The 14006-nt window shown below is 41.4% G+C and overlaps 1 protein-coding gene across 1 annotated transcript in view; it reads left to right on the forward strand.

The window, feature by feature from the left end:
• The window catches only part of lmf1 (lipase maturation factor 1), a 36858-nt gene that overhangs the window by 12741 nt on the left and 10111 nt on the right, over positions 1-14006 (forward strand). Inside the window, exon 5 of the mRNA XM_078279403.1 lies at positions 8393-8458. Within this exon, the coding sequence (XP_078135529.1) occupies positions 8393-8458 (66 nt within the window). The remainder of the gene's footprint in view (positions 1-8392; positions 8459-14006) is intronic.

A 14006-nucleotide genomic window follows, 5' to 3' on the forward strand; every position in this document is an offset into this window, starting at 1 on the left:
ATTAAACACTGACAGCTGACCGCTGAACGGTGTAAAGTGTGACTGTATTTGACTGTAGAGGATTTCAACACCAGGACGTACAAACGTGTGCAGTTGCCGTAGTCGTAAAAACAACACAGACGGTGCGTTGACTTGAAACTGGTAAGCCTCGTGGTGCATTCAAAGTTATTGTAAAATACCCTTTTCCCATCTAGTGGTCGTTTAACATTTCGTAAACATGTCGTTTCATTTCCGGCATTGTTTAGGTGCCGCTGGAAATTCTGCCAGATGTCCCTCATTTTGGCCGGATGTCCGTCACCTTCCTCTTTCTTTGTGTTGGCATTCTAAACTCCGGTGGATTTCTGAGGACTATGGTTAACTGCTCCTCAGATCTCTGCAGGGTAAATCCAGACAGCTAGCTGGACTATCTGTCCAATCTGAGTTTTCTGTTGCACGACTAAAACTACTTTTGAACGTACACGTTCCACCCAAACAAGTTTCCTCCCGATGCAATTTTGCAGCGGCACCGTTGCTCCTTCTGGCGCTCAGCGCCGCCCAAGACGATTGTGATTGATTTAAAGAAATGCCAATAAATCAGAGCATGTTTTTCCTCTCATCCCAGAATGCTGTGTGGACCATGCAGTGGAAAAAACAGCATAAATGAGGCCCTGCTGTGGTGCTGCCAACATGGTTCATGCTTTCTTTTTAAAACCCTCTTTTCGTTTTTTCATTGTTGGGATCCAGGGTAAACCTTTGCTTTGCCAGTCTTGTCTATTAAAATTGTGCGGTTTACCTCATGTCATATGCATTTTTGTCCGTCTCAGTGTACCTGAAAGACAGACAGAACTTGTGGTCTTTACCTCGGCCTTTTTGGAAGTGGGGGAAAGTTCCTGTTTTAGCAAGTCAAAATACTTCTCACCGTGACTTATTGGTAGAACATGCTGACAGAATATGTCATGGTCTCCTTTTAGTGATGAAGTTGATGGAGAATTTACCCTTTTTGTTTCGTCCATGTTATTTTTTTTTGAAAAGTTTTATATACATTCTGAGAGTATCGAAATAGAGTAGAAAAGTATTTGTTACTCTCTTCAATTAAATGTTGGTTAATGTGTCAATTAAAACGTGTTCTTCCTGGAAATTTTCCACACCTGGAAATGTGCTCAATTCACATCAGTATCCTTTCCCCAGGGCTCTGAACGCTCCAGGCAGACTGCTCTGATTATGTCAGAGGTCTGTATATCAGCTTGTAATTGATGACATTTCAGGATCTCATGACTGAATTTGGATTATCGGCGATGTCTTCGGTCGCATCATCTCAACAGCCAGCAGCTGCAGTCAACAGCCAAGGCTCATAATCGGAGTGAAATGTCCTGCTTTTTCTAAATCTGGTTAGAGAAGTCAGCGGACGATTTATTCCGCATTCCATTCGGCGGGCTGAGATGTCAATATTGACCGTCTCGTGTCCTAGATAGCGCCCTGTTTACTTAATTTGGTGAAAAAAAACTCGCTAGGACCGGAGGACACATTCCTCTTGTGAAAGTGTACTTGCATGAACGGATGTCATAGGCTCTTTCTACATAATGTGTATTCTATATTGAGTTGTCAGATGATGTACACATGTCCATATTATTTCATATCATATCCTACTTTCCTACGACAATCATTGACTTGTTCTGAGGAAAGTAAATGTGATGCATTTTCTGTCTCCCTGGTCAGAAAATTCTTTTTATTTCTGGGAGTCTGTGGTTCAGCAGGTAGAGTGGCCGTCTACCAAACAAAAGGTCTCCGGTTCGATCCCTGGCCCCTGCAGTCTACATGACGAAGTGTCCTTGGGCAAGATATTTGCTCCCCGTTACTGCAACATCTGTGTGTGAATGTTTATCTGATGAGTAGGTGGCACCTTTTATGGCAGTGTTGGCCACCAAGAGCACCATCTGCTTTCAGATACATTCAAAGACACTCTTAGTGTTTTTTGGTCGAGCTGAGTTTGTTTTGTTTTTTTAGCGTATGCGTCATCTACCTCAGTTAAAGATGTCCTTCATTTCCCAAAATGCTTTTGTCTTTGATAACAGAGTACCTCCTCATTTATTTAGGTCAACAAATCCTACAGCTGCAAAAGCATATCTCTTTTCACATGTTGCATTTTTACAGTAGGAAGAACATTCCTGTTCAGTTCCTAACACCCTTTATAGTTACATTTATTAGTGCTAATTGCCAGTCTTTGTCAGAAAACCTAATGGTGTGTACAGACGGCAAGCACATTTGATGTGTTCTTTTAGATTTGATCTTTGAGGCAGTCCATTTTGTAGAGTACAGTTGACTGAGTTGTGTACTACATATATATATATATATATATATATATATATACTACATTCCTCAATGAGACAATTCTCTTTTAAAACGGCCTCATACTGTATGTGACAGCAGAATTAACCCTTATCTCCGATAGGGGCTGGTGGATATATGCCACTTCTCTTTATCCTGCTACCAACCATACCCTGGCATGAGGCCATTGTTTCCATAGTAACAACAACCTGGCCTATTAGTTGTAACTTAGGCTACATTTACATTGCTACGTTTTGGTTTAAAAAGGAATATCTTTTGCTACGTTTCCACCTTGCATTCACGCTGCTCTGACGTTTCAGAGCCTCTAAACCGGAGACATTTGAAAACACTTCGGTTGTGTTGCAGTCTCAACAAACTGAGGCCGCAAACTGAGACCTTTGGCAACACCGACACTGACATTGATGTTTCGCTGTTTGGATCATGACGTCTCGTTCTGAGACTAAGCTACTAACGTTTCCATGGCAACTACCAGTAACGGGTGGACTAACATGCTGCCTGCTGTTATGGAGACGTATTACGTCTTGCGCACGCTCAGAACGTACGCTCAAGTCGGCGTCGCTTCGGTGTGTTCCAAGGCACTTTTTTGACCAACTCGGGGAGGCAGTCAGTCCAACTGCCTTTTCTGCCGATGGTCGGCCGTCGGGTTGGTGTGTCAGAGCCTTTAGTTTAAATGGAGATTAGTACCTCTACTGGAGCTAAAAGACTTGTGTGCACGGAGATCGCTTTTGGCTCAAAACTCCGCTTACATACAGAAACGTAGCAATGTCAATGTAGCCTTACTTGCAGGTGATGGAATGTCACGTTTTTGAATGTTCTGGGCCTTGTCAGCGTTCAGTTTTAGCCGTTGCTATTTGAAGCAACACAAACTGTCAGAAAGAAGACTTCAGACTCTACAGCCACGCTAGCAGCTCTGCGAGTCTGTACTAACAGTGGTGATTTGCAGTGGTAGAATGTAACTAAGTACATTTACTAAAGTACTGTACTTAAGTACACATTTGAGGTACTTGTACTTTTTTTCTTTTCTTTTCATGCCACTTTCCACTGCTACATTTCAGAGAGAAATATTGTACTTTTTACTCCGCTACATTAATCTGACAGCTTTAGTCAAGATTTTTCCACACAAAACACATGTAGTTTATAAATTACGATGTTTTATTATAAGTTAAACTACCCAACAATATATAGACCTACAAGTCCAGCTGAAACGATTGGACCATTAAACATTTTTTCGGAATTGAGTACTTTTAATACTTTAAGTACATTTTCCTGATGATACTTTTAAGTAACATTTTCAATGCAGGACTTTTACTTGTAACGCAGTATTTTTACACTCTGGTATTTAGTTAAGTAAAACATCTAAATACGTTGTGCTAAGTACTAATGTGAGCAACTGTAATGTTTATCATGATTTACCGTCTTAGTTTAGTGTGTTAGCATGCTGGCAAGTACAGCAGAGGCTCTGGAATGGAATTAGTTTTGCAAACCAAAGAATTGTACAAATTTTCAATTTTGAGCCGATGTTGGTGCTAGAGGAAAAGTTAAGGGATCAACAAAGTTATTATTACAGTGCATATGGAGGTGGGAGGCATTATTGTCAATATTTGTGGAGGTCTTTCCCTCAAAACCACAAATTCCAACCTCGTGGTTTTGATGGAGGAAAAGTCGGGGGACCAAAGTCAGTAGGATACATCTTCTGGGAACCATGCATTTCTATACAAAGTGTCATGGCAACCCATCCAAGATTTTTCAGTCTGGAAATAAGAAGTGAACCGGCTAGGGATCGACGGATTCTGTTGTTTCAAGGCCGATACCGATTATTTGTAGTTAATGAAACCGATATTTGGAACCGCTATGCATTCACAGTGAAAATGAACATCTTTAAGTCAAAATTAGGACTTTTGGAATGTTACAAACTCCAACACAAAACTTTGTTTAAATGCTTTAAGCAATTATTTAATAAATTAGAAAATTTCAACATAATACACAGTAACAGATAGTCAGACAGTGTTGTGGGCGGGACATTAAATCAGACTGAGTGGTGAGTGAAACTGAAGCAGAGGGACACTCACAGAGCTGTAGCCGATCCAGAGCAGCCCACTTTTTTAATTCATTAACTTTATCGGTTATCAGGCAAATAAAACAATACAGCCAATACAGATAATCTGCAAACTGCCAAAAAAACGGCCAGATTATCGGCCTATCCCTAGAACCGGCCCTCAGACTGATAAGGTTTTTATAACTTTAGCAGACAATCATTTTCTAATAGGTCCAGTTCTCTAATTGTATACAGAGTAGGGCTGTCCCAAACGATTATTTTTTTTAAACGATTATTTTTTTAAACGATTATTTTTTAAACGATTCATCTAGCGATTATTTTTTCGATTAGTCGACTAATCTGTCGATTCATTTTTCGACTAATCTAACGATTCATTTTTCAATTAGCGATTATTTTCCCATTGCTCAATTTTTAACAATTTACACAAAACAAATTTCAATAAGGTTAAAATCTCTATTTATTAAAATTGTTTAACACTGCACTGTTCAAGTAAAATGAATTTGTAGTGCAACCTGAAGTCAAAATAAAGTCACTTTCAGGAGGAATACAAAAATAAAAACTTTAAGTAAACAGAGCAAGTGCAAAAAGAGTAGCCTGTGTTTGCTTTGCTGTCTTAAAATCCATTTCAACATCAACAAAAATACATTAAACACAAAACTTTTATTTTCCACCTTAGTTGTGAATCAAAACCGTTATCAAAATGAAAAAAATCTGCTAACACTGCTCACTCAGAGTAACATTAATAAAACTGGTTGTGCTTTTAGATAGGGGTGCGCCAGTCAGATACTCAGGATTGGTATCAATCCGAACTGTAATAATTGAACTAACTAAAGTGCAAAGGAATGTAAACTCATTTACAACTGTCTACTGTCAACTGTGAACTAAAAGTGTAATCAAGAAAGGGACACGGAATTGCAAATGTCCTGCAAACCAACATTTTAGCTCCACATTTAAAAAACTGTAGAGCTTTGTGGGAGAAGAGCGAATTAGCAGACGTTTTGCGTGACCAGAATCACATTTTTAGCTATTATTAGATTATATATAATTTATAAATGCAAGAATGGTGACTGATTGAAGTTGCACATGAATTGGCTCTGAACTTCATTATCGCACAAGTCTGAGGCTGTATCCAAAATCACTCCCTCGTTCACTACTCCCTAGATATAAGAATATACTGACACTCAGTCATGGACTGTAGTCTACAGTGAGCAGTAAATTGAGATTTTGGCCACTTATAAGAATGATTGAACAAATGATATTTTATTTATGTGTCATGCCACTAAGTGGCCCATTCCACACGGAATTACAAAACGCCAATGCAAAAGTAATTTCATCCACAGCGTCTCTACTCTACTTCTACTCACTCTGCTTTGCACAAAATAAAGAATAAAGAAAACATATTACAGCGGCCACAACACAATAGTGTAACTCATAAATTGTCCAACTAGAACTAAACATTTTACGCATAAAACAAAACTACAGCCACACAAAAACAAATAAATAACAGGGAATGTCACTTCCAGACGGAGAATAAACTGTCATTCACAGGCGTAGTGTCGCATGACCGTTATTTTCACACCTAAAAAATGCAATGCAATGCATTGTGGGATTGTTAGCAGAAGTATGCAGGGCATGGAGCCTACGTTTTTCATTCCATTGGTGTAATTTTGAGGGGACACCCAGAATTCATACACTCAAAAAACAGGGAGTTCTCTCAGACACAGCCTTAATCTCCTTGTTTCTTATATCGATTTATGTCTCTAGCTCTTTGCTCTTTTCTTCTTTTCTCTCTCCATCCCTTTCTTTGCCTCCCTCCTGTTTTCAAAAGGAGGTCCATGGTCATGCCATCCTCTTAATGAGCAAGAGGGCACAAGCCGGATCAAGCATCGGATTCTAACGGAAATAATGCATGTGCATGTGGTTAGTACTCAACCTGGCTGTAACTAAAGTCAGTCTCCTAGCAACCAATCGATGCACGGTGATCCTGGACGTCTGATTTTAACGAGCACTTTTACACATTTTTTGCAAAAGCTGCAGACATTAATTAAGAAAGGGACTCTTTAAAGCCATTCTGTGATATTTAGCCTCCATATTAGAGGTGTGACGAGATCTCGCGAGATTAAAATGTGACGAGACTAGGGCTGTCCCAAGCGATTCGTCCCAGCCCTAGACGAGACTTCTCGTCGAGGTGAAAATTGTCTCGCGATATCGGTCACAAGTGCAGAGCAGCAGTGACCTGATTGGTCTTTATAATACATCGCTATCGGCAAGCACTCGAGTTTATGCACCGATCCATTCCCACGTAATCTAAACCCGAAGAAAATCTACTTTTAAAGTAGTTTATTTATGTTCTTTTTAGAGATGCACCGATAGACCGGCCGGTGACCGGAATTGGCCAGTTTTCACGTGCTTGGCCATGACCGGCGACCGGCTGGTCAGTCTGACATATGCCGATTTCATGCCGGTCAACGCTACAATTAACTGACAACATACATTATACGAGTTACAGTTCTCAAGGACACACGCACACACGCACGCGACAGCACAGTCTCTTTTTCCTTTCTCTCAACTTTTCCGCCGTGTGAAGCGCGTGTCGGCGCTATTCTCGCACATCTAGGGAACCTCGTGAATTAACCTGCAACATGTCAGCTGTTTGGAAATTCTTCAGCGTGTGTGCAGAAGATAACAAGTTTGCAATATGCAACACTTGCAAGGAAAAAGTAGGGCGCGGAGGGACGACACCAAAAACCAGAATCACATTTTTTTTGTTGGATATTGGATGTGAAAAGAAGGAAATGGTTCTAACATTGCACTTTAGATGTGTGTGAATTTTATATAGTTCTATTTTATAGTGATCCATTATCTGTTCAAAAAATGTTCTATGTTCTGTGCAAAATGTTCTATTAAAGAAAAGATAGAAAATAAATATTTGTATAACTCAACTCAAAGAAAATCGGAATCGGCCTAGAAAATTGTTGACCAAAGCGCAGCAACCCGTTGGTGCCGCTGTCGCTGCTACGTCACCCGCATCATTGGTCTGATTGGTTGAAGGACTATCCAATTGCGCCCAGAGGCATTTGAGCGACGTCCTTTGGTGACGCCCCTTTGGAAATGAGCTGTGAATGAACCTTGCCCAGACCCACTCTCAGTTACAACTGAGAAGGGTCTGGTGTCAACCAGACTAGGATAATCGGTTAATCTGGATAAAAGTTCCATTAAGCATCCATCCAGCATTCATTGTCTGTGTTTGTTCATGTTTTCACAAAAAGTTTAACCCCGAGCATGAGCCAGGCCGACGACAATGATAGCAATCATATCACGTCCATACAGGGATAGTAGTATATAGCTGTTAAAACATAATCAAATATATGACACACTGGTATCGGATCAGTACTCGGTATTGGCCCACACGCAGGTTCAGGTATCGGTATCAGGAAGCAATAAAATGGTAACGGAACATCTCTTATTTAAACTTTATTCATTATATGCTGGTAAGTACTAGTGTACTGCTTGATTCAGACCAGAACGAACAGCACAGACACACTGCACTTCTTCCCTTTCTTCTCTTCATTCCTTTTACGTTATGTCCTCTTAATTCAATTGATCTGTTCAGCTTTGATGTGGTTATCTATATGCGTTACAGACTGCTATCTACAAATGATCATGCCATGGCTGTCTGCTCTATCTTGGCTATCTTGGGAATTGAATTATTTATTAGGAGAGGTTGATGCTTTTATAGCTCCGCGTGCCTTCAGTGACCGTCAGCCTGCAGTTGTGCGCTTTTGCCAAACTGTGCTCCTCTCATGAATGCACCTGGACGAGGGGGAAACCTAATCAGGTTTGATTCCCTTTGATCCGTTTCAGCGAAATACGGGATCTGAGTGACTGCAGTCTGTAATCAGATTTTCTAATGCACTGTTGATGGTTGCTTATTTGACTTTTATTAACAACAGCACCAAGTACAGTGCATCGTAAACTGTAACGTGTTTGTGTGTTTTCTGTCTTTTTCAGGGTCTCATTAAAATCAGAGGCGACAAATGCTGGAGAGACCTCACCTGCATGGACTACCACTATGAGGTGGGTGTAAACAATGCTAGTGGGATTTAAAAAAACACCGTGTCGCTTTGGTCTCTCTCCACACTTCCTGCCTGTCAAGGTATTGGGTAATACAGGTAGACTGACATACTGTGTAACCAAACAGAAAGCCAGAATAAGCAGCTATGCTGTGAAGAACTGTCAAGGCCCTATCTTGTACCTGGCGCAGCGCAAAGGCCGACCCAAGTGTCTTTGCCAGGTTAAGACCGACGCAGTTGTCAATTTCCCGCCCAGCGCCCACGTCGTTTAAATAGCAAATGCACCTGCGCCCATCTGTGCGCCCATGGGCGTGCTGGTCTTACAGGGAGGTGTGTTCAGGTGCATTCTTGGCGTAAGCTACCTTGAGGCAGCGGGAAGTGATCGTGCCATTGACCAACAAAAACCTGGTCTAAAGTCAATAACGCAACATTTCATTGTTATTTTAGCCTAGGCTCGTGCACAGCGCGCGCCCACTATGCTTGCTACACAGACACAGGAAAGTGCAGCAGCACACACACACACATGCAAAAGATTAAAAATAAAAATATCACAATGTGAAATCGTATTATGATTTGATCTGCTCGCACGCTTTCACTTCACGCACGAGCAGATCAGTTTCTTCTCCTGAAAATCTCTCCTTCCTGCTCAGCAAATCCTCCATCATAACAGCAATGCGCCAAGGTCCAAACACGCCTGGCTTTTAAAGGGAATGACAGATGACACTCTGATTGGTTTATTGCATGTTACGCCCAAAACACACCTATGATCAATTAAGACACTAAGTACAACCGTTTTAAATCATGCACCCGGCGCACGGACCCTTTTTTCTGGCGTTAAACTAGCAATAGTGGATTTTTACACGCCCTAAACGCACCTGCGCCAGGCGCTTAACATCGTGCGCTTAGATCGTTAAAATAGGGCCCTAAGTGAGCGAGCAAGGTTGGTTGACGGCCCTTTGTGGATTGCTCATGTAACAACATTGTGGCGTTAATAAACTGCTCGTTCTGAGGACAAATAAGCTGTATCGGCATCCCGCGCCAGCAGCCACCAGACACCAGCCACCAGACACCACAGCTCTGGTACACTGAGAAATACAGAGAGCAGGGTTTCCGCGGGGTCTTAAAAAAAAAATTAAAAAAAATTTCAAAATCAAGATTTTAGGCCTTAAAGTCTTACATTCGCTGAAAGCATTGTGTCCTAGGTCTTAAATAATTTCAAACAGGTCTTAATTTTCCTACGCCCATGTAACGCTGCCTCTGATGCTCATTGAAATGTGTTTTTTCAATTCTGTGGTTTTGTAGTTCTTTCTTTCGCTCGTCCAAATATAATTCGCTGCATATGTACAGATTATTATTACTCCGTGTTGCTGGTGTTTGCACGAACTTTTGTGACTCTACATTTCTGTGTACTTTTATAAGGCCTATAAGGCCTTAAAAAAATCTTAAAATGTCTTAAATATGACTTGTTGAAGGCTGCAGAAACCCTGAGAGAGATTTCCCTGGCAGCTTAATCAGCATTGTGTGGACTCGTTTGGCAAGGGCTTGAATGTAACAGAAGTTAACTTCAATGTTCTGTTCGATCTCCTGCTAACCTTTTCATAAGCTGCTCAGCTTTGCTTTCTGTCTTCTTTGACATTTTTGTTAAGCTTTAATGAATTCTGGTCAAATTTCATGTATGAAACCTGATGCAACAAGGAGTCCATTCCTTACTACTGCTTTCCTGCTTTCCGCAGAAAAAGAAGCCAGAATTTGCATGAGGGCTGCAACCTCTGATTGTTTTCATCGATTATGTTATAAATCATTTTTTTTTGTTCTGCAAAAGAAAACGCTGATACTGTATATGCTCATTTTTTGCTCACTTTGTTTTGTCCGACCAACAGTCTAAAACCCAAAGATATTCATACAATGGTTCTGTATATAACGCAGAAAATCCGAAATCACATTTGAGAAGCTGGAGTTGTCCATTATGTTACGTTCACTCGCTAGTTGCTATCTTAGCAGTTAGGGCAGGTTGTGTACAGACTCAACCAAAACAGTCAAGTTGCGGGCTGTAAAACTAAAACATGGAGCTGAAAGGTGTTAAAAGGGAACTGCTGAGTCATGCCATGACTGTCTTTGGGTTCATCACTACAAGCAACATATTTCACAATAAACATAGTCGCATGACCCATTGTTAATTTACAAATATTGATTAGAGCAGCGCTAAGATCTCTTGAAGAAATCTAGACGCACCCTGTCGGCAGCAAATGTAATTTGCAGCCAGGGTCGTCTAGCAACTCTCCGTTGGCTTGCGAGCTGGAAAAACCAAACTCTAGTCAGGCCAATCACATCGTGTATAGAGTCGGTGGGCGGGCTTAATGTAATGACAGCAGAGTTGCGACGGTTCCGCGTTTAATTCCCTGCTACTTGAAAACAAAGAAGATGGCTGCTGCTGCTGCTGCAGCTGCTGGCGAACAGCGGTCTTTCGAATCAGCTTTGGCCGCGACTCTGAAAGACTGAAAAGAACAAAGAACGGCACTGAAGTCATTCTTAAAAAAGGAAGATGTTTTCTGAGTTTTGCCGACCGGATACGGCAAAAGTTTAATCTTTCAGCTAGCGTCGCTCTGGTTGGTTGTAGCGCTATCCTATTGCGTTTTGAAAGACAACCGTTTATCCCGCCCCTCAGATTGAGCCCTGCCAATGGTGAGTTCCCAGACCCAACATCTTGATGTGGGATCTGGCTTGTCAGGCTAGCGCTAAGATTTACTTAGATCGTGAACGTTTTTACGTTGTCTGTGCAGAACACTTGGAACTTGGTTGTTCTTTCAGGGGGGAAAAAAATCTGCAATATGCGCATATGATGTTTTGTAGCTGCATTGTAACAGTGAAAGAGGACAGGGTGGTTAGCATGAAAATGACAAAGGAAATAAGAGGAACTAGCATCAAATCTCAAGGCTCTTTGTTGACTTCTGGGAAGAGCAGTGCAGAAAGCAGCACACAGCAGTGAGCCCTGACCACCAAAGAGATCATGAAAGCTATCAAAATACCAATTTAAGAGGGCACTGCATCGCAGACTAGGCTTATTTCATCATCATCATTCTTGTGGGCAGATGGCCAGCATAACTTTGTTAATTCCCCCCCCCCCCAAAAAAAAAAAAAGCCCATTTTCATTGATAATCTTAACATCTGAAGACGGGTTCAGTTATGCAAAAACATTGTGTCCTCATGGCTTTGTCTCCTGAACTCCCATCGGGCTAACCACACCAGGGCAACACATTACAGGAACCACTGTTAGGGGTTTCAGTAAATCAGCCTCTTATGCAAGACCGTGAGGTTGTGTTTGTTTTTCCCCTGTGGGACGCTCAACCACTCTGACCCACACCGCTGTTACCAAGCCACAGAGGGAGAAAGGCCGTCTTCTGTAATTAACATAGACAGGAATATGGGACTGGATGACTGGAGATGACACTCACACACACACACATATCAAGAATACAATATACTGTAGATAATCACACAGTCTGTAATACAATGGGAATGGAGGATAGACTGTAATACGATGGCTCCCATGGGACTGGGTAACTGGTGCAGAGATTATGTACCCACGGATAGATAAAGGAATCAGACATGATATACTCCAAATATGAACTGTCGCAGTTTCTGGCTTTTTATTTAGTTTGGAAAGAAACTGCATTTGATTTACTGGTTCACTGCATTGTAAATTTACAGTCATTTTTCCCCATACACTTAGTTCCCAGGGTTAGAACGGTTTTAGCATTGCTAATGCCATAGAAATCACTGAGCCAGTGGGTTGTCAACCCGGGGGGTTGTGAAATGAAATATGAGATAGGATTTTTTTTTTTCACTGCTCTAATTCATCATCTCTATTTCTTGTAACACATCAAATGGTCTCTGTCCTCTCTGATAATTAATCATACAAAACGGGCTGAACAGGGGCAATCATTCTTTGGTTGAACCACTGTGCATTATGTAGAATATGATTTTATGTCACAAAGTCAGTACTTTTGCTTTGTTGTAAGGGATTATAAGACAGGGGTTCTCAAATTTTTGACGACTGAGTGCCAGTTTCCTTTTTCCTTAAGATTATGTTTTGGAGCCTTTTTCTTTATTAGATAGTATTGACAGATGGGAATGGGGGAGAGAGAGGGGATTACACGCAGCAAAGGACCGCATGTGGAATTCGAACCTGGGCCGCTGCCAAGTACTCAGCCTACATGGGGCACTCCGACTGAGTGCCAATTTAGGGAGACAGCATATGATTGAGTGCCGTACAGGGAAAATGCCATTGCGAATTGGCCACTGAAATCGATAACTTTAGCTAACAGCACTAGCACATATGACAGAATGTTATTCCTGCTACGTTTGCGTGGTGCCACTTGTTGCCATTCTTAAATCTGACAGAGGCTTGTAATGGGGCCCAGTTTGATGCAGTAGCCGAGTCTGTTAAATGTTGGCCGTTTGAAGTATTGAAATGGATCGTGGATGATTCTAATATAATGCATGCACATGTCACGTTAGGTGGCCGCACAAAATGTTTCCGAGGGGGTCGCACTCTAAGCAACCATGTTGTAAGCCACAAATCAGATACTTCTGCTTTAGGCCATGAATTCTACAGAAACATTCCAGGTAATATCTGCAAAGGTTTTTCTTGCATCTGCTTTCAGAGTCTACTATACAGCCATGCTAGCGGCTCTGTGAGACTGTACTTAAGCACAGTCGCGCTTTGAGCTAAATGCTCACATTTGCATGCTAACATGCTCACAGTGATGATGCTAGCATGTTAATATTTAGTAGATATGTTTGCCATCTTAATTTAGCATGTTAGCAGGCTTGCTAATTAACACTAAACACAAAGTGCAGCTGAGGCTGATGGGAATATCATTAGTACTACAGGCATTTGGTCATAAACCTAAGTATTGGACAAACAGACATTTGACAATGGTGCTAGATGAAAGGTCAGTTAGTTGTGGAAATCTATCAAAAAAAATAAAATAATATCAGCTCATCATGGTGCTAAAGGAAAAGTCTGGGGATAACCAAAGTCAGCAGGATCCCTTCTAAGGGACACATGAATGTCTGTACAAAATGTGGTGCCGATCCATCAGGTAGATAATTTAGAGGGTCACCAAAGTCATTACAGTGTATCATCTAGGGAATCCTGTAGTTGAGAGATTTCATATAAAAAATAAAACAAAATGTCAACCTCATTGTGGCGCTAAAAACAAAAAGTAATAGGATTACCAAAGTCAGTTGGATTCATCCTCTGGGAACCATGAATGTCTGAGGCAGTGATGGAGTACTCGAGTCCCAGTCCAGCACTGGAGTCCGACTCGAGTAGCTATTCTCTGAACTTGTGACTCGGACTCGGACTCAGGTAATGGTGACATGTCTCGGATTCTTCTTTGGTGACTCGAGACTCTACTCGGACTCGACAGTTGGTGACTCGACTACAACACTGGTCTGAGGACTTTAAAACTCATCTTTAAAACCAGGCTAAATCCTTTTAGGCAGAGTGACCCACTATAGTTATGCAGTGGTGAGGGGAAATCTGG

The sequence above is a fragment of the Sander vitreus genome, chromosome 21 (assembly GCF_031162955.1).
Source record: "Sander vitreus isolate 19-12246 chromosome 21, sanVit1, whole genome shotgun sequence".
Taxonomy (NCBI): domain Eukaryota; kingdom Metazoa; phylum Chordata; class Actinopteri; order Perciformes; family Percidae; genus Sander; species Sander vitreus.